General features: G+C 38.4%; 1 protein-coding gene across 10 annotated transcripts in view; it reads left to right on the top strand.

Moving 5' to 3' along the window:
- XRCC4 (X-ray repair cross complementing 4) overlaps positions 1-21,525 on the top strand; it is a 182,140-nt gene that overhangs the window by 68,026 nt on the left and 92,589 nt on the right. For 8 of the 10 annotated variants that reach the window (XM_030511449.1, XM_030511446.1, XM_030511455.1 and 5 more), the window contains 3 exons: positions 7,101-7,267; positions 12,827-12,979; positions 13,609-13,712. In XM_030511449.1, the coding sequence (XP_030367309.1) occupies positions 7,101-7,267; positions 12,827-12,979; positions 13,609-13,712 (424 nt within the window). The other 2 variants (XM_030511450.1, XM_030511451.1) reach the window with 2 other exon arrangements.

Below are 21,525 nucleotides of genomic sequence, written 5' to 3'. Positions count from 1 at the left end.
ACCCAGTTGAACTGGCATTAATAGGCAGCATGGAAAGACTAAGCTCTAGTAAGACCAAGCTCTGTTGTAGAAATACTCTCCCCAGCATAGCTCTCTTCTAGTGTCGGGAAGGGGTTGAGAGATGCTCAGGACAGTGCAATGAAAAAAGGATCTATTGTTCCATGAGTCTGCAGGGCCTTCCTGTTTCAATGCAGGGGTCACATCTGCTATTAGAAACTGCAGGTCTTGATAAAGACAGAGAGGGACAACACAGCTGCTCCATGCTGGTGGGCTGCTGTGGAATTTCCCCCTCCCCTCCACCTCAAATTCTTCATTAATATTTCCCTGGTGAAAGGTCATTTGCTTAGACAATATGTTTCAGGAGTCAGCATCTGTCTGCAAGGATGTAGATGTTGCTATCCTATGCTAACCCCGCTGATTGCTAATACAGTTTGAAATACTGTATTGAAATTGATTAGAAGCAGAGCACAAGGATCTCTGTGTCCTGCTCCAGAGGTGAAGGAAAAGTGGAAGATGAGTGAGGAGAGCTAGAGATGATTCTGTTACAAGCTGTAGGTTAACTTGTACAACTAAAACTCTTATCAGTTAGTTCACACACTGTGAATAGTTTAATTCCAAAATCAGACCTAAGTATCTGTAAGTGTACTCTGTGTAAAAATTGTTAAATCATTTTCAAAACAGAGAAGGGAAAATCAAAATATTATAGGTTAGGATTTAAGTATGTAATGTAAATAGAGGGAGCCTGGGGAGAGAGACACGCGATATATAATTGCTATGGCCTGCCAGGACAAGAAAAGACAAAATCTGTATGTTTAAATATTTTTTTTTTCTAGCTTGTGGAATTATGGAATCTCTTAAATATATTTTAGATAACAAATACTGTTAGAAAGGACTGTCAAAATACTCAAGTTACACAAAAAGAAATCATAGCCAGCAATGCAAATATAATGAGAGTTTCCAGCATGGGCTTTTTTTTTCTTTCTTGGAAACTAGTAAGGTCATAATGAAAAATTGTTATTGGAAATTAGCTCACTGTTAGTATTTTTCTTCAGATTCTGCCTGAAAGAGGGAGCATGCAGGCACTGCTGTGTAAATGGCTTCTCCTTTCAGTGCATAACCTTTAATATTTATTGCGTTAGATATAGCTCTCATTTCTAGTGGAATGTAGTAATGCAAAGATTATGTAGCAAATATATTTTTAATGTGAAATTCAAATGCACTGTCTGTATAGAATAAAATAATTTTCATGTAGTCTTAGAATTTTCCACGAAAAATATGTGCTGGCTCATATTTTAATGGCTTTTTTTGTCTTCCCCTATGTGAAACAGCTTCCTATAAACATCAGTAACTAGAAGAAAAAGTACTTCAGAAGCTTTTCGGTTTACTTCCAAGATATCTTCTGCCTTATGATTGAGATCACTTCTTTCTTCATCTGTAGAAGACAAACAGTGGGCAGGGTGAGAGGTGATAGGAAAATGACAGTTTTGTCATAAGCTTCTATTTCTTGGTTCTATTTCTAAGCTTAAAATACTGGTCTAATGGCTATGTGCTGAGTGTGATTTCTGATTAAGGGAACACAGCTTTCTAAATGGTTCTGTGTTCATCTTGATCTGTGTTTAAAAAAACAACAATTAAAAAAAATTCCAGCAAACAATAAAGCAGATATTGAAGGAGAGCAGTGTATCAGTCACAGTCAGTCTTTTGTCTGCTGGGACCTCCAGCAGATCGGCTCATTCTCTGTATAAATTAAGTGTTTAGTGCTTCACTGTTTTACATAATGTTTTCTTGAATGATCTAAAAGAGGAAGTAGAAAGCGCATTAATTACATCTGCAGATGGTACAAAGCTAGAGAGCTATAGCAGCTGGAAGATATATAAATTGATCTAGAGATCAGGAATCTACAAAATGAGACTTACCTTGGAAACATGGTCCAAATCATAGACAACTTATATGTAAAGCTAACTCGGTGAAGTGTTGATGTTGAGCATTCACACATGCAGTAAGCAAGATCTATTTATCTCGATATCCCACCCAGTTAGCTGTTTCTTATGGTATCCTGATCTCTAATAATTTCTAGTGAATCTTCCTGGAATTGTTTCTAGTTTCACTCCTATGGGTTTGGTGATGAAGGATAAATTTCTTGGTTTAGTTGCAAGCAAAAGCTGAGCACTATGTTGAAAAGCTCATGCATCCTTTTCTATGATTCCTTCCTTCCCCCCTTCCCAAAGAATATTTAACTGTAATAGAATCATAGAGTCACAGACTGGTTTGGGTTGGAAGGGACCTTAAAGCTCATCCAGTTCTAACCCCTTGCCACAGACAGGGGCACCTTCCACTAGACCAGGTTGCTCCAACCTCCATCCAACCTGGCCTTGAGCACTGCCAGGGATGGGGCAGGCACAGCTTCTCTGGGCAACCTGTGCCAGGGCCTCACCACCCTCACAGGGAGGAACTTCTGCCTAAGAGCTCATCTCAGTCTCCCCTCTGTCAGGTTAAAGCCATTGCCCCTTGTCCTGTCCCTACAGGCCCTTGTCCAAAGCCCCTCTCCAGCTTTCTTGTAGCCCCTTTAGGCACTGGGAGCTGCTCTAAGGTCTCCCCTTAATGAGCCTTCTCTTCTCCAGGCTGAAGCAGCCCAGCTCTCTCAGCCTGTCTCCAGAGCAGAGCTGCTCCAGCCCTCGCAGCATCTCCGTGGCCTCCTCTGGACTTAAGCAGGAGGTGATTAGAATTCTGTCTTAGTGCTGTAAGTTACATCCGCCCCAAATTCTGAAAACTTGGATCTAAAATTGTGCCTTTTTGTGCGTCTGTTCCTTTACCAGCTTACTCTCCAATTTGGGACGCCACTAGGACTCCAAAGCAAAACTGTTCTGAGATTTCTTTTTTTTTCATGTTGTTTTACGAATGGCTTGTGGTTTACTATGATGCTTTGGAAGTCAAATGGACCACGGCTGCATTTATGGCTTATCAGTCTCTCACACTGGGCTCTTTAATGGGGAGAGGGAATACCAATCAGTTGTAATTTGCTCAGATAACAATGTTACTATTGTTAGTTCTAACATTTCTGTTTGTTAAACAGGTGATGGAAAAGGTCATTGTAATGAATGATTTCATGTTGAAGAAACAGCTTAAGAAGAGGTTTTGGTACACTTTGCATGACATCTTGTGTGAAGGAGGCAAACCAGATTTTGCATATCCAGTATCACATTAATTTTTGGTTTAAATTAGGGCTGTATCTATATGTCCCATGAGTTCTGCACTGAGGTGCTTGAGATAGTTGTAATGTAGCCCAGATAATTCTCTTCTACAAGTGTCCTAAGTTAGATTTGGTGACTGGGGGTGGGGGAAAGATACAGAATATTTATTTTACAGAAGCCTTGTGGGTTTTTTTGGGGTTTTTTGGTTGGTGGTTTTTTGGGGTTTTTTTTTGGGTGTTTTTCAGTTGATATGTGAGCACCTACCTAATATGTTTAAGCCTCCTGGTCATGGGCTTGCTTTGCTTACCTTTTGTGGGCCTCCTGGAAGTGGTCCATAGATCACAGTGTGTAAGACACAGAAGTGAACACATGGAAGTTTAATGTAAGGAAGTGCATAACAGTCAGTTGCTTTGTATAGATACTGAATTAGCGACTGTTCTGTGTCAGAGTTGGGAATGAACACCTAAAAATATAGCCAGCCAAATTCATTGTGTCCCTGTAGAAGCGTGGCAAGTCTGTCCAGCGCTCCTCTCTGCTGGCTTGCGTGTTGGCAGCAGTTCATCAGGCTGGCATGTGTTTCTTGCTCTCTCAGCAGTGTGACCTCTCCCCCTCTATGTTATGAGAATTCATCAAGAAAGGTAGTATGCACAAAGCATGGTTTCGTCTCTTTCAGTGCATCAGCTTTTATAAAAAGGACGACATTGTTTTTCTTATGGATTTTCAGAAATGCTTTCGCAGCAGAGGTCTGTGCAGATGAGGATGTATTTTTGCAGTTTCAAAACTCCATGTTGCACTGGCAGTATTGATTTATGTAACGTGTTTAAGTAAAAGGCGTGTTTGTTTATCATAATAATTGCTTTTGAAATGTCTGCTGTGTGGTTGGCATGGTTTTGATTGTGCGTGGAGCCAGGCTTTCAGCTGAAATCTATTGTTATTCACTTTAACCTGTTTTAGAATTATTCATATTTTATTCTTTTGTGCAGAGTAAACTGTAATTTGGACAATGCTTGTTTGTTCTGATTAAACGTATTTGCCCATACCTTGCCTTACATTGATTACATTAAAAGCATAAGACAAAAAGATGTACTCTTCTTGCTATTTCTTCCACAGTGTAAGTAGAAGATTGTGTTGCTGTTTATCTTTACTACTGTGCTGCTCTATCTCTGTGGCTACTATTAAGTGTGGCATGAATTCTTTATCCGTATAGTATGGTGGTGGCTTGCAAGTGATGAAAAACAGTTTCCTTTACGCAAATGTCCATCATTGTTAATGCTGTCAAACAGCAAGTGTGATATCCAGGAAATACATGTCACTCTGTGAGTTACTGATAACGTAATCTAATTTCCAAAAATAAATTAAATGCATCATTTCATCTACAGCCATCAGATGCGTGTAAGCTAAAGGAAGACAACATGTTAGAGACAGTACATGTGAATTTGAAAGAGAGATCAATGGCTAATTTAAGATTAAACCTTTGGATTCTCCTCATTTTCTGAGAAATTAACATTGCTGAAGACGCTGATGATGGTATCATGTTGCTGCAGAAACTTCAGCAGATAAAATACTCAAGTTGAAGGACTGTTATTTGTTTCAAACAATGCCTTTAAAGTCTTTCTGAGCAATTTTTCAGCAAACCCTCATGTATAGTAGTAGTAAACATCACTTTTTATAAAGTGGTAACAAATGCTACACTTTGTTTTCACGCATTTTTTTGATTTGGTTATCTTCCATGCCATCCCAAGTAAAATTAACTAAATTGAGGAGACAATGGAATGAAATGGCATTTCTGATGTTAATAGTTGAGATACCACGACACAAACTGAACTCTTCCCTGGCATGTACTACTATATGTTGGGGTTTTTTTAAGATGTTAGTAATGTGTATTTAAGTTAAAAAGATGAGTAATAGTTCTATTCATAGGGAAATGCCACAACAGTTATGTCAATCCTTCTAATAATACAAAATGCGAGAGAGGACACCTTCTGCTTCCATGTACCCCTCAGCAACTTGTTGTTTCAGGAGGAATTTCCAAACAAAGCCAAGGCAGTTAGATGCCTCCTTCCTAAAGATATGCTTCTGCTGTAGCTTAAGCTGGCCAAAGTCTGGATGGTGTCAGCAAACCCATTCTGCTTTTCTCTGGGCCTGGTACCTCAGTTTTTTGTCAAACCAGGCAAATGGTGGTGCTTCTTGATATGGAGAGGCATCATAGAATCACAGAATCAGCTAGGTTGGAAAAGACCTGTAAGATCATCAAGTCCAACCTTACCCCCCAGGACTGCCAAGTCCATCATTAAACCATGTCACTAAGGGTCTCTCATGGCTTCGGTAAGCTCTATTGGCTGTGGAAGTGTACCTTAGGATAGTTCAAATTCCATATCATCTACTCACTGCAGAGCACCAAAGTCAGGCCCTGCCCATCCAGCTCTGGTGCCAGCACCACAAGAGGGACGTGGACCTGTTGGAGCGAGTCCAGAGGAGGCCATGGAGATGCTGTGAGGGCTGGAGCAGCTCTGCTCTGGAGACAGGCTGAGAGAGCTGGGCTGCTTCAGCCTGGAGAAGAGAAGGCTCCTTAAGGGGACACCTTAGAGCAGCTCCAGTGCCTGAAGGGGCTACAAGAAAGCTGGAGAGGGGCTTTGGACAAGGGCCTGTAGGAACAGGACAAGGGGGAATGGCTTTACCCTGACAGAGGGGAGATTGAGATGAGCTCTTAGGCAGAAGTTCCTCCCTGTGAGGGTGGTGAGGCCCTGGCACAGGTTTCCCAGAGAAGCTGTGCCTGCCCCATCCCTGGCAGTGTTCAGGGCCAGGTTGGATGGAGGTTGGAGCAACCTGGTCTGGTGGAACGTGTCCCTGCTCATGGCAGGGGGTTGGAACTGGATGAGCTTTAAGGTCCCTTGCAACCCAAACCAGTCTAGGATTTTATGATTCTGCTTTGCTTCTCTTAAGATAGCAGATATGACCCTTTTGAAGCAGCCTTAATGTCTTCCTTCACTTGCCTCAAGCAGTTATGTTGAATATTTTTTTTATCCTGATCTACTTTTGCATGATTATACTTTAGGTGATACTGTTTTGTATGTGTGGCTCAGCTATTTTTCCTTTAACATAATAGAAACATCCATTTTCTGTTGTTTCTGCCAGACCAGGTAGGACAAATCTGTTCAGACCTCTTGTATATCCTATAAAACATTCCTATTGCTGAAGAAATACAACTATTCATTATAGATCCTATCCTTTAATCTCATTGAATCATTGAGGCAACTTATTTAATTGAAGGACTCTTTTTATTATTAAGAACTTGCTGAGCCCTGAAGAGGAAAATTTGTGGACTAGTTTTCATCTTTCTGGTGCATACGACCATTATAGAGAAGCATTTGAAGTTCTACTTTAGATAAAAGATAGTTAATGTTCATTTGTTTTATCAGTAATGTTGTTGTATTGCTGCTGTGGGTACCAGAATAGGGCAGATGACAAGTATATGTTAGCAATACTGTTAGGTTTTCAGTTCATGCAGTTCTGCATTACATCAAAAATGCCTTTTATATAAAACCTGTGATTGCACCTTTATACTACTGATCTCTGATCTGTACAAGAGCAGGTTATTGCTATATCATGTTAAACTCGCTACATGGTATCTCTTTTCCTGTGCATTAGAAAGTATATCAGTGCTTGCGTCCTGCGCCTATTGAATGACAGTTGACTGTTAAAGACATATTAGCTGTATAAATAATTGGTGTCTAGATTATTCCATGTGTTCCATAATTCTTCTCGTGACAGTTTTATTCTATCACTTTGAACTGGAGGTCTGTAAGGATATTGCTTATGCTTATTGAGTATGTATTAAAGTTTATTGGAGTGAGGTTTTGTGATCTTTCTAGTACAGATGAAGTAACTCATTCTTCCCTTGTGTCCTAGTTCAGACTTGGATCTCTGAAGCTACAGAAGGTTTTGAGTCCAGTGGAGGTGGTTAAGGAGCTGATTGGTTACTGTCTGGACTGCCTGGGAAGACTGCAGTCAAAAACTGAGCATCTGCAAAAGGAGAATGAAAGGCTTTTCCGCTGCTGGAGTGACACAGAGAAGCGGTAAGTTTAAAAGTGCATTCACAAGGGATCCTTGAGAAACCCATGAATACTTACACGGTCAGTGTGGACTTTGCTGATGAGCACTTCTGAAGTCATATGTAGAAAGGAGCACGCAAGTTTTTCTTGTTTGAAAAGACTTTTGAGCCTATCTGTCTACTGTCCATGTAGTTGTCGATCTCCTTCCTATGTCAAAGATACAAGTGGTATTACAAACTTTGCAACTAAAGCTGGTTTTAGGTTTATGAAGTAGGGAAAAAAAAATTACCTCTTTTCTGTAGAATCCTCTCCACTTTCTTCAGGAATCCCTTTGCTTTCCATTATTTCCTGTAATACTTGAGACTAGCAGTTTAAAATATTTGTATTTTTGAGTGGGAAATAAGTTGCCATTGGTTTAATCTGTTTGCCTTGTCAAAGCAGACAGAATTGGAAAGCCAGTGTGGTGTTATAGGAAAAAGTACCATTATTTTGTGAGAGATTTTTATAATTGCCATTGCATTTATGATCTGAATTGTCTGCCACTGCACTCTGTAGGGAAGTAATTTATGCTTATTTCAGTTAGCATAAAACACTTAGCACATGCAAGTCAGAGATTTATCTTGGTTTTCAATAGCTTTATCTGAAAAACTACATTTAGGAACATTGATGAAAGAGTGTAGCTAATTGGTGTTAATTCACCTTGAAAAAGAGAGCTAACTTTTGGGAGGAGTTAGTTTTGTTTCTCTCTCATTAAAATGAGTTTCCCCTGACAAGTGTAAGGCCTTCCTAAGTGGTGTTTTACTGCCTAACAGTTTATTGAACAATAGCGTATTGTATAACCAGTATGCTGTACTGCATTACATGCTAATGTGTAATAGGCATTAGTGCTTGTATCAATTTCCATGGTGGTGTGGCATTTTTAAAAAGTTAAAAAAAAAAAAACCAAACTGAAAAGTCAGAGTTGCCTGACAGCGTTCGCTCTCAGAAGTTTTCTTTAGTATCTGTATGTTTCGAATAGCTGAAACATGATTTTTCAAAATAAGTGCTGGAAGTGTAAGGTCACTAAACTTTGGCCATATTTGCCAAATGAAGAATAAAAATAATTTTTATCCAGATATTGTTGGCTTTTTTGGTTTCATGGGGCGCTTTTTTTTTTCTGTAGTTTTTTGGTTTTGTTTTGTTTTGTTTTTAAAAATTCTTTTTGACTGCTGTCTTTCTGCTCTTTTGGCTCCAAACACTGGACCTGGTGTTGTGAGTTTCTCAGCTGAACAAAAGCTTTGCCTGTCTTTGTTCAGTAGACATGATTTCAGGCTTCACATTTTGTATCACTCATGGTGTTGCGTGGTAAGACATCATCTTCACGTGATGTGAAGAATTGTGCCCCCTCTTCTCTCAGAGCTAATGTACATCAGCTCCAGAGTTTCAGCCGCTGCAGTTCCCTTTGCTTAAAATCTCTTTCTTCAGGACCTCATTAGAATTAAATTATAGCATGCAGACTTCCAAGACGTGGTTTAGTTCAGGTTGTGCTGTCATCCCATTTCAATTTCCCTACTCTTAATTTTGTTGACCATCATGAAGGTTTTCTGAGCTTTTACCTGTAGCGCTCTGGGGTCTTTTGAGATGCAAACCTATCCTGCCTTCCATTCTGCCTGTAAAATGGCAAGTAAGTCTCATTCAGGAGGCTAAATCTGCCTAGTGAGAAATCTGTAGGCTGAATACCAGCCCCAACATGCTGCTGGCAGTTGCCTCAATGTACCTGGGATAATCCACTCAGATTCAGTTTGCTGCTGGCAGCCCTGTGCCAGGCACAGAAAGAGCTTCTACTACTTCCCTAAGCAATTCTAGTTTCTGTGAAGACGAAAGGCAAAAGCAGGCGAAAAATCCTTTTGAAGAGAAATGCCCTGTAACTCCCTTAATTTTTATCATCTTGCTTATTGTGATTACTTAGGTATAGGGTTTTACCTGGCCGAACATTTCCCTGCTTCCATTAAATGACCCATACATAGGTGACATCAGTGTGAGAATTATTGGCTAGCTAGGCTGTCCAGCACTTGATCTAAAAACGTAAGATAAAAATTACCAAGACACTATCTGGCAAGATGCCCCATCCCTGGCAGTGCTCAAGGCCGGGCCAGACGGGGCTTGGAGCAACCTGGTCTAGTGGAAGGTGTCCCTGCCCATGTCGACGGGTTGGAATCAGATGAACTTTAAAGTCCCTTCCAACCCAAACCAGACCGTGATTCTATGATTCTATCAAGATAGAGACGTTATGGAAATTTTCAACAGGATTATTCTGAAAATGCTGCCCGTGGGTGCCTGGGGGCAAGTGTGTATGTGCACACCTCTGGAATGGGTGAGTAAAAACACCAGAGCAGAATAGCTATTGTTTTTATTTCATATAGATAATTAAGTAATAATAACCTGTAGCAAAATAAGTCCTTGTCCAATAAAACGCAAATTAAATTTCTTATTTGGGTGTGGTATGTATTTTGTATCAAACATCTAAAATTAGTGCAGACAAGCCAGAATCAAAATAGCTTCTAATTTATGTTGTGGTCGGCTTAGTGACAGTATATTTAAACCACAAACAGCTTATAAAAATCCAGGCTAGGTAGTTGTGGTGCTTGAAACTGACTCTTCAGCATTAGCTCATCAAAATCCAATACCATTGCCAGTGCTGGTGGAAGGGTGAATCCAAAATATAAGAGCTTTGCCATAAAACCAGTAATTATTTTAGAGGACTGAGGACAAGGATAAATAGCAGAGATGTTGAATATTTTCTTTCTAGTATTGGAATGTGGAAAATGTATAAATGCCTTAAGTTACACAGTTCAGGTTATCTTTTGTGAAGCACGTCTAATTGCACTATGTTTAGGCAGGACTTAAGAACTGGATAGTTACCTTCTTTTCTAAATTACCTTGTTTTCTCAAAAATCGTAACCATTCCTATTACTAGCTGCTTTCAGTAAGTGGTGCAAGCTTTCTGATGGCTATCAATTTGGGTGCATCTGGCACGTTGAAAGCGTTACACTTACATAACAGATCTAAGAATATAGAAATTGGAAGGCATGTGCAAATAAGACTTGCACCACTCTAACCATTCACTTCTGGTTTTTTTTGTTGTACTTGAAATTTGTCTTTGAGATGAACAGTTTCTTCATTTGGCCTGGGGAGATGGTTCTTCAGTGAGACAAATCACATACAGGCACAAGTATGTGGCAAATTGCACTTAAGCTTGTATTTGTAACTGATCAGGTATTGGAATGAAACCCAGACAGTTTTGCTTGGTGATAGTGCAATTCAGGTAATGCTACAGGATTTTGTACAGGCAGGATTTTGATACAGACAGATATCATTCCCTATTTTACACGAAATCGTTGTTTACCATTTTTATGTATACAAACATAATTAGTTTCAAGCATCTTTGGGCACTTCTGGACCCTCTGTTAGGGTTTATGATTTTTTGTGGATTGTCTACTTATTCCCCACTAAACAGTTAACTTTTGTAGGTGGAATGTCTCCTAGTATTTGATTAGTACATATTATCTTTCATTTACGAATTATTGAACCGATCTATATGGTAATGATGTTCTGCTATTTGCATTTAAATTAGATGAATTATTTATCAACTATCAAGTATATCCCTAAAGCATTACACAGTAGACTTAATACTTCATGCAATTATTTTTTATTGTCTTTCTTCTTACATTATGGTGTTGATGTATGAACAAAATAATATTTATATAGGAAGTCTGTTGAAATTTCTAACCTTATAAATTAATATTTTTAAAATCTGTTATGTGTTTGGATTTAGTAACAAAGGAAACCTTCTAAACTTTTTTACACAGATTGATGGAAAGAATGTTTTTTTTAAGTTATGACTATTTGCTATAATACTGTAGTACCATGATCAATATATTGATATTCTTCAAGGTGTTTATTTGCTTGTTATGATCACAGGTATTAAAATGTCTGTATTTTAACCCAAGGACTAAAAAAGTTATGAAGTACAAGAAGTAAATATAGGATCTCAATTGCTACCAGTCACTTCTTTTATTGTGCTCATGTTTGCTTGTATTCCAGTTTTGCTTTACTTATGAGACAGTATACATCCATATTCTTAATTTTATATTTCCATTATGTTTTGTTTTATTGATACTGACCTACCTATGGGTGCACATTAACCCTTTAAAACCTGAAGAAAATTATACTCCGAAGATACTAATTAAGGGCTTTAAGACGTTTTTTTATATATATTCTAAGTGTTGAGTCCTCTACCAAGTAATTGTGATTGGTTCAGTGATGGCTGCAGGTTTACCAAGATCTCAGCTCTGTATCTGTGCAATTCAAAATTAAGTTTGCAGCACTCTTGTTAGTTATTAGCACTGAATTTGTCTGAATGCCTGTAAAGATTACAGTTGCCGTCAGGTGTGGCTGCAGTGTCCTGCTGAGCATTGCCCAGAGCTGGTTGCTGTATCTTGCCAGCTCACCAGAACAACACGCACAAGGTTGTTGATGGAAAATGGCCAGGCAAAGATTTGTATCACCCGAGTCTGCCTGGAGAGTCCTGGCAAAGAAAGAGTTCTAAATCTGTCATAGAATCACAGGCCTGTTTGTGTTGGAGGGGACCTTAAAACTCATCCACGGGCAGGGGCGCCTTCCACTAGACCAAGCTGTTCCAAGCCCCAACCAGCCTGGCCTTGAGCACTGGCAGGGATGGGGCAGGCACAGCTTCTCTGGGCAACCTATGCCAGCGCCTCACCAGCCTCACAGGGAAGAACTTCTTCCTAAGAGCTCATCTCAGTCTCCCCTCTGTCAGGTTAAAGCCATTCCCCCTTGTCCTGTCCCTACAGGCCCTTGTCCAAAGCCCCTCTCCAGCTTTCTTGTAGCCCCTTTAGGCACTGGGAGCTGCTCTAAGGTCTCCCCTTAATGAGCCTTCTCTTCTCCAGGCTGAAGCAGCCCAGCTCTCTCAGCCTGTCTCCAGAGCAGAGCTGCTCCAGCCCTCGCAGCATCTCCGTGGCCTCCTCTGGGCTCACTCCAACGGCTCCATGTCCCTTTTGTGTTGGGGTCCGAGTTGCCCAACATGTTTGGTGGTCATCTCAGCCCATGTTGGAGTGAAGTTGCCTATTTCTTGCTTTTTTTTTCACTGTTCAAATACATTTCATGTCAGAGTGTGTGGTCCAGATTTAGGTCAAGTCTTATCGTGTCTACTTGTAATCTCCTTATGTGTGTCCTGCTAAGGTATTCACTTTGGTGAATTCAGCATTGAAACTAAGGAACACTTGCCTGTTTAAATTTTAGTTGTCTCAGATGCACGTACGCAAGTACCTATCAAAAAAAGCATGAAGAGAAAATTTTTACCTTGAAAACTTTCCTCTTCTGGCAGCAAAGTTTACGGCACTTTTCTGTGGAGAAAAAAAAAAGCTGCTTCTGGCCTGTTTCAGTCACAAGATGTTGGACGAGTCCTGCACGGTTTGGTATGGGGATTCCTGTAATAGGAAAACTGGTCTCATTACAGAATTTTCTTCCAGAAAACACAGAATTTTAAAAAGAAATAATATAACAATTAATTTTACATTGTAGGCTGGAAAAATGTGTGGAGGCTAAAGAAGAACTAGAGGCAGATCTTTATAACCGTTTTATTTTGGTGCTGAATGAAAAGAAGGCAAAGATAAGAAACTTACAGAAGTTGTTGAATGAAGCTAAAGAATCTGCAGCAGCTGCCAAATATACAAGGTATTTCTTAATGTTCCCAAGTTACTTGGTATCATACCTGCTGCATAGTTTAGTTTAGTTTCATTTCCATTCCTTTGGCTCCATCAGTGACTGACTGTTCTTTCTGGCTAAGTGCTTAGTTATCCAAAATAGTAGTTAGTCATGAAAGCAGAGAATTTGTCACTGCAAATAGCAACTTATTAATCTGGATGCTGTAGCCACGAAATAAATATTCAATGAATCTTTCCTTGTTTCTGTTAGGTTGCAGTTGATTTTCCAATCAGAGTATGCCCCTGCGATTTCCATAGGTGGTACTTCCATCATTCTCCCTGAATTTTTTGATTCCTTTTGTCCTTGGGAAACAAAAATACCTAAATTTAAAAGGTTTTATGTACTTTTTATTTTAAAAATATCCATAGAAGAGGAATCATTCTAATGCTACTACATGCCTTAATTTGTTTGCTGTTTTTATCTGCTTTTTAAATTTTTAACAACTTTTTTTGTCTGTCCGTGAATATGAATATAATAAGCTGTTCAGCATGGGGACTCTATGTTGACGTGTATCAGCTTGCATTGCCTAATAATTAGAAATTCTTCGCAAGAATAATAGATGGACAAAATATGGTTTGGTTTTGGTTTTTTTTTCCTAGGGATAGTATAGCTACCATTCAGATGGCTACAGGAGGAGAAAATGAATATGATGGCAGCACTGATGAGGAAAGTGAAAATTTAACACGGCCTTCATTACCACCAGGTAGGACAGAATGTACTGTCTTTGGGGAACATCACAGACAGGCCAGTCAGTTTGTGTGAATAAACCGTAATGAGGACAAAATACTACCTGACAAATTGCTCTGTGACAAGCTGACCTGCAAGCCTTAAAAATATCTCTCCTGGAGTAGAGTATAATGCTGGCATTTTCAAATTTGAGAGAGGAAGTTTAAAAGCATGTTGTACAAGTGAAGGCACTGTCATTTCTTCCAAAATGACAAATTACATACTTCGCAGAACTAATGACAGTCTTAACAGTATCTGAACCATCAAGAATTCCATTTTAAATTCTAGGAATCATGATGTGCGTGCAGTGATTGCTAAAATGTACTTCCTGACAGTTTCAGTGCTGCTTAAAAAGGGGAAAGAGAGGAGGTTAACAACTGTAAAAAGAGCTGTGTGCATAAATGGAATAAAAATGTATTTATAGAAGAATTAATTTTAATTTGTCAGTAAATTTTTGCCCTTATGAAGATGCTCCTGAAACATAATTTGACTAATTTTTCCATGACTAGAGACTTGTAAAGTGAATGTGATACAGCAATTGCCCATTCTACAATACAAGATATTTAACTGTAAATTGTAAGAAAATTTGGCAAACTAGTAGGAACATGCAGGACAAATGCGTCAAAGTTTTAAAATTGCATTGATACTTACCATGTAGTTGTGTATATATGCATATACGCTTAACTTCCCTTCAGATCTGCGAAATTTGCTATGGGTTCTCTCACTGGAGCTTTTTATTTCCACCATAGGTAAAGGTTATCAAGACAACTTGTCACAACATTTTTCCGCGCATACTGGGGACCAGAAGTGTTCAAGACTCTGATACCAGTGTCATTCAGCATTGTATCTCATGATCCTGTTGAGGATTTTCTGATGTAATGCAAAGTAGTCAGTGTCAGAAAACAGAGAAAGTTTCAGTCATGGAAAGGAATAATTTTGTATTGTACTTTGCTTTTTTGTTCAGAAATCTTTGTTTTCAAGTGTATTTGGTCAGTTCAGATAATATGGGGAGAAATACTTGACATTTAGTGAAAAGGCAAGGAAAAGTGGGTAGTGTTCATTCCTTTGCTACATTCAGTAGGACTTAGCTAGGTCAGTGAGAGTTTTGAGGTAAGACACATTTTCATTTTAAAATGAAAACAAATGCCCACTGCTCTTCTCAGGCAATCTGGACTGATGAATATTGTAGGAGCAAAATAGCAGCTGTATTTTTATTTGAGTTCTAAACAAAAATGTGCTTTCTTTTCCCTTTGAGGGATACAAAATTCACTTTGAGGATTTTGGTCATGAGTAGAGAGTTCTTTCAGCTGCAAAATTTGCAAGTAACGTGAAGACTATAAACTTAATCCTTTGGGTAGCACACTCCAGTTTTTCAAGGTAAAGGCATTCTTGAATCTGCACAATGAGTATCACTTATATCAGTTGATTAGGTCAGCTGTGTACACTCTTCTGTGTACACAGCTTTGTCTTTACGTGAACAATTAACACAGACAGAAGCTGAGTATCTTCAGTAGAATTTTTGCATGCAAAAAGAGGTTTTAGTCAAACTGTGTCTCTGTGAAGAAGATAGTAGTTCAGAGGTGAGTGGCATGAACGGATAATGAAGGTCATAGCTGCATCAAGCGTCAAGGTTTGTGAGGCATAAAAGAGAACGCAGATAATGTTTGGATTTTTTTCCTGTTTATCTTAGTTTTCCAGTCTCTTACTCCAACATTACATTTCTTTTCCTATTGGATTTAGAATGTCATTGTGTGGGTTGCAGGAGTCAATGAGAATTAGAAGATCTTTGAGAATGTTTTAGTAGTTATTGGTGAAAGCCACGAATAAGAGAGAAGATCATAATTCAAAAACTACTGTGAAGGAAAGTGAAAGCAAGTGAGTATATGCACACATATACACATAAAAAGTGTGCATTTGTATATGTACATGTCCAAAATTGAAGAAGCACGAAGCTGATGCTGATGGTCATAAATGAAAAGTAGGAACTGCAGGAGATGGCTGAAAAGCTGTAAATTCTAGGCAGTTTGAAATTAGCCAGTCAGGATATGTTAAGCTGCAGAGATTAAAAAGCTGGCTGAGGATTTTTCTTAGCCACCAATAATTGTTTTTCTTCAAGAATTTTTGGGGCATTGAGGGCATTCCAGGGGAGTTGATAAAAGCTCCTAATATTAAAAAAAAATAATAATAAAAAAATTGCACATTCGGTTATGGGTGTATTAGTCTGGTGGTGTTCTGATGCAAGTATTGGAACAAAACTCCATTAAAGTAAAGAAAAATACAAAGAAAAAGAGTACAAATGGTTAATTATAATATTTGTAAATATGCAGAAAGTGGAGGTTCAAAACTAGGTATGTCTTCAGAAATGAGATTACCAGCTGACTGGTAAAGGTAAAATTAGTGAAGTAATAGACTGATTTCCATAAGATATCATGCTGTACCACATTTTATTCAAGAAACTAGAACATGGAAATTAACATGACACATGGCAAATATATTCTCAAACGAGGTAATATGTCTATCTCAAAATATAAATAGAAAGTTAACAGTCCTTGTATCTGTAAAGTGTGAAATTGGAGATAATTTGTATAAACCAATTTGCATTTTGTGATACACCACCTATAAACAAATCATAAGACACAGTGCAATGCCCTGATTTCCAGTCCTTAGCTTTGACTTGAGAAAACCAACAAAGTCTCAAGCTTTGCTTTCTCTAGCTCCTCCTGCCACATAAAGCTTGGTGCTTCCAAGGATTGCCATCATCTTCCCCAGATGGACCCATCTAACAAAGCCATGAGCTACTTGGACAACATTTTCATTCTTCTCCATACTGCTCCCATTCTGGGAGGGTGGCACTGTCCTGCCTGGCCTTGTAGGAATCAGCTTAGGCTTAGCCACATTAGTTCAGTGGTCTCTGCCTGACTTCTTGTCAGTTTGTGACTTCCCAGTGCTGCCTGCCTCACCTGATAGGGAACCACTGGTCTAGTGTAAAGCTACTTTGGGAATTAAAGAACATATAGACTGTTTTCTAAAGAAGCAATGATTTTAAATTAAAAAAAAAAAAAAGACATTAAAACATAAAGAGTGTGAAAGTAAGCAGATTTGCAAAGCTGTGGCAAAAGGGACTCTGATTTTTGAGTCAAGATATGATTTGCCTTCTTGATGCAGTGCTATGTCAAATTTGGCATACAGTTTTGAAGAAAAATGTAAATGTTAGCAAGTTAGGGAGAATAACGTTGTGGTAACAATAGAGGGACTAGTAAATGATTTAAATGAAATTATGAGAAGGATCTTAATCATTGCTTTCATGGTCTAAAAGAAACTACATTGCAAAATGATGTCATTGTAGATGGTGGTCTTTCTGTCCAGCAGATATAGGTGTTTAATGACCTTGAATAACTGGAACTTAACATTAGGTAAAGACAAAAGTGCGACAGGTCGGACAGGGCTTGGAACAACTTGGTCTAGTGGAAGGTGTCCCTGCCACAGGCAGGGAGTTGGAACTGGATGAGCTTTAATGTCCCTTCCAACCCAAACCAGTCTGTGATTTTATGATTACATTACTCCTGACTCTTGGAACAGTTTGGAGTGGGTTATGATGGGTTATCTCACTGCCAGCATGGAAATCACAATGGCATGCTTTTAATAAAAAACCAAAAACTTGTTCATATAAGCATGAACTTAAAAGAAGTGCTCAACCAAAGTTATGCTGGGGGTTGCAAATGGCTGTTTCTATGGCAGCTTTTCCTCTATAACATCATGTGAACTGCAGAATAAAACCAATTCTTGTGTCTTCTACAAAAATGAATTTACTCATGTTTAAATACTCAGCAAAGCTGAGTATTTGTTTAACTTCAGATAAATTTTGTGCAGAGGCCTTTTCCCTACAATGGCTATTAAACTGTTATCTAAAAGTTTACCTAAAAATTGAGGGGTTTTGGTACTGACAGAACTGTTTGTAGATATGATTTATGGTTTGCTTTTTGACAGCAGTTTCTGCTTCATAGCTTAAAGCCAAAATCAGCTGAAGCATGGTAGTTTTTGTCTCTAATCAACATATTGATGTAGTTAATGCTTTGTATTGCAAGAGAACAAGTTAAAATTTAGTTGGCTATTTTAGTGTAGAGCACTCAGTAAACAACTGATGTATACGAAAAGTACAACATTTAGAAATAGTGCAACTTTTATAAGTGATACTGTGTGTCTTTCTATACAACAGCTTTGTCCATCATGCCATGAGGATGGGGAAATTTATTTAGAATTATGAATGTAAGATTTTAAAAGACACACAACTCCCCGTTTCACTGCAGTTTAAAATATTCCTAAGCAGCAGCTATATATATGATATGCCAGGTCATTGTAAATGCTTGTAATCTCTTGTTTGAGAGAGTTTCTGCTCTGGAAAAAGGACAGGGAGGAAATCCTCCTACTGTTAAGCAGTTCGTGAATGGGGAGGTGTGAATGTTTCTTGGGAGCAGGGGGAGGTTTCTTTTGGTTTGTTTTGTCATTTGTTTTACTCCAGGGTTGGTATGATTCTATTTGAACCACCAAAACCCAATATAGTTGTTTCTTTCACTACTGGTACTTCAGCAAAGTTCCAAGTACTTTGCAGGCAGCTCATGCTTAAGACTGCTGCTGTACTGTCTTGTCATTTCATTCCTCCTGCATCTACTTGCACGTAGTCTTGCACTTCAGCTCTTTAATCAAATAGCTGATATTTTGTTTAGCTTGGCTGGTGTCTCGCATTTTTAGACCCCTGATTTTTAGCTGGGACCACTAGGTCCTGTGACAGTAGAACGATACACATACAGATGAGAAGCACATGGAGTGGGCTTGGAAAGATTACAGAGAGATGTTGAGAGGAATAAGTTTGTAGTTTTTTTCATAGAATCATAGAATAGTTAGGGTTGGAAAGGACCTTAAGATCATGTTCTGTTACCAGCAGGACCTGCTTGTTTGATGGGTCGGGTTGGGGTTTTTTTATTATTTTAAAAAGGCTGGGAATTGCTAGTCTGTATTTCTCTTAGCCCACGAGGGTGACTTGGTGGCTCAGCGTAATACCACCACACTGATGGAGTAAGTTCCTGTCATTTTAGAATGCAGAAATCCTTATTCTGATTGAGGACAATCCAGAATGCCACACAGTGGTTACTGATTCCTCATTCTTCTGCTCAGTGCTGAATTTTACTGTTATTATTTACTCTATCTATTTAATCCTTTCTCCTAGGGGACCTAAAATGACAGTAAAATTATAAAAGAAAATATCATTTGATGTCATGATTAGCAATCGTATCTTTGTCATACAAATGGAAACCTTTTATAAACTGAAAAATACATCAGTGGTCCATAGGTCAGGAAGCATTTAGAACAGGAGTAAGGATTGGATAAACATTCAGCCTTTTTGGTTCTTGCCTAGAAGCTTGAAAGACATATAAAGAGTAATAGTTTTCCTCTTCACAGTGTTTGGAAGATGACCAGAGAAGACAAGGCTCTTCCTCTTCCCAGGTATATAACAGAACTGCAGGAAAAGATAAAATACTGAAATCTATCATAGATATGAAGGATAATATAGCAGATAGGAGAAACCTAGTGGAAGAAATGACTTTACAATTTATTATGTTATTTTTAGTTATAATAGTACAGTATGTGGCTGCCTATAGACAAAACAAGGCTACTGGCCACCAATTTACAGTCAGCTTGCTTGCTTTCTAGTTTATTTTCTCTTGTCCATGAATTCCATAGTCATATTCCACATTTAAATGGGTGGAATTTGCTGCTCCTTGGGGTAAGGAAGGATCTAGTGATCTGGCCTGTTGGATTAAATGAAATTTTATGTTCTGTGTTTCTCTCCATATGTATGGAAATATTCCATATTAAGTGAATCCTCAGACTTCCAATGCTCACTCTTTCCTATCTGTTAGATGATGAGGACAGGTTCAAAATTGGTTCTAATAAACTCGCTGTAATGCCCAAAACAAATAAGAGCAAGCACCTTGCCATTTTCCACTGTTTTACTATGCAAATGTATCTCATCCCCTTCATTCAGGTTCCTGCCTTGGGGATCATATATTGTGCCTTCAGGAGGCTATGACCCTTTATATTTAATTAGCTCTCTTGTGCAGACCAAACCACTGATGGTTTGATGCTGCTGGTTTATAAGCTTTTTTAAAGTTATCAAAAAAAAAACCCCAAGCCTGTTACAGAGCACCTTACTGTGCTGTGCAGTTAAAGCTCCATCAATGGAGGCTTCTCTTTTAAAGCCTGTTCTAAGTAGTTTTCGAAGTTGGCTATTTTAATTGACTCTAGGCTTAAATTATTATTTAATTTTTTTTGTCAAGCTGTATTATTTAATTTTTTTTTGTCAAGCTGTAATCCCAAGGAATAATCTCATTTCCCTTTCCCTTAAAGCTGTAGATACCTTTTTTCTGAAACTTGATATTGAGCCCCCTTTTTATTTTTCCCTGTAACCTGATGGTTTTATGCCTGTAAAACATTTGCTCTTGCCAGTCTGCTTTCCTCTGTGTTATGCTAGGTCCTGTGGTCAAAATGCATTTACAGTATGAATATCAATGTTTCATGTACCTTTAAAAATCCTATTATGAACACTGAACTAAGAGGGATTAAGAAGGTATTACTTAAAAAAATTACTATTAAAATTATTGAAACTGTTTATAGCTCTACATACACCTTATTGCACGTGCTTCAATATATAGTGATGCAGCTGAATGTGGCTGCCTCTAAATGACTCATTATTTATTAAGTGATACAATATAATTGTAATGGATTTATACTTTGGTAAGGCTGTTGCAGATTACTAAGTTTAGTGATTAATCAAAAAAGTAGAGTACCTAGTGACCACACTGCAGGTTAAGTGCAACAGAATTGACTAATACAAAATAAAAAAAAAAATAAAAAATTAAAAAAAAAAGTTTTTTGTGTATTAGCCGTACGTAACTGTTACATATGAAAGAATTTTATTTCCTTCCTGTACATTTTTTTAAAGTGTAATTAAAACTCACTCAAATCATCAAATTAACTGTCTTTATCAGAGTTAAGCTGAATTGTAAGACTCCAATTTTAGGATCATTTCCAGCTCAAGCTGGAAATTCCAAGCTTAATGCACTTCCATTACTACTGTTGGGTAGTAGTCATGGAAAAACCCATGTTTGGGTTTGTTTTCCCTGCACCTCAAAACTAGTTTAAACATTTCAGCAATGTACATGTTGAACAGAGGTGGAATTATTAATATTTTTGCTATGAGTTTGATATATCCATGAAAAGAGGAACAAATAACATAAAGTTCCAGTCATTTAAAAAAAATAAAAATTAAATCCATGAATGAAGCAGTACTTTTATAAATTTTATCTTCTGCCATGAATAAGCACATTTTCCCCCTAAGGAAATGAACTGTTTATATGTTTGTACCTGGCTTGCTGGGGTTCTAAAGTTCCCGCTACTGCTCTTCAAAATGTCTTGTACTTTCAGGCTTGAGGGCCTGAAAGTATGAGCAATGTTAGGCAGAGATAACAAATCCTCATTGTGTTTATGTGGAGGACCAGCATGTTCCTGTGGGACACATAAAGGCAATATAGAGCCTCCTTCTGTCCTTGCCCATGTTTCACACCAATTTGTCATGTGCCCAATAGGCTGTAGTTAGAGCAGAGCTGGGCATAAATTCCTTGAATCAAGGCACTTTTGCACTAGGCGTGCACATTCTGATGCTTGTTTCCTTTGCAAAAACCCTGTAACTTAACCATCTACAGGACAGCACTAATTCAGTGGGGCCCCTTCTT

This window comes from Strigops habroptila, chromosome Z, assembly GCF_004027225.2.
Source record: "Strigops habroptila isolate Jane chromosome Z, bStrHab1.2.pri, whole genome shotgun sequence".
Lineage (NCBI taxonomy): Eukaryota > Metazoa > Chordata > Aves > Psittaciformes > Psittacidae > Strigops > Strigops habroptila.
The sequence above is the reverse complement of the archived record's forward strand: the minus strand, read 5'-3'. Positions and strand labels throughout refer to the sequence as shown.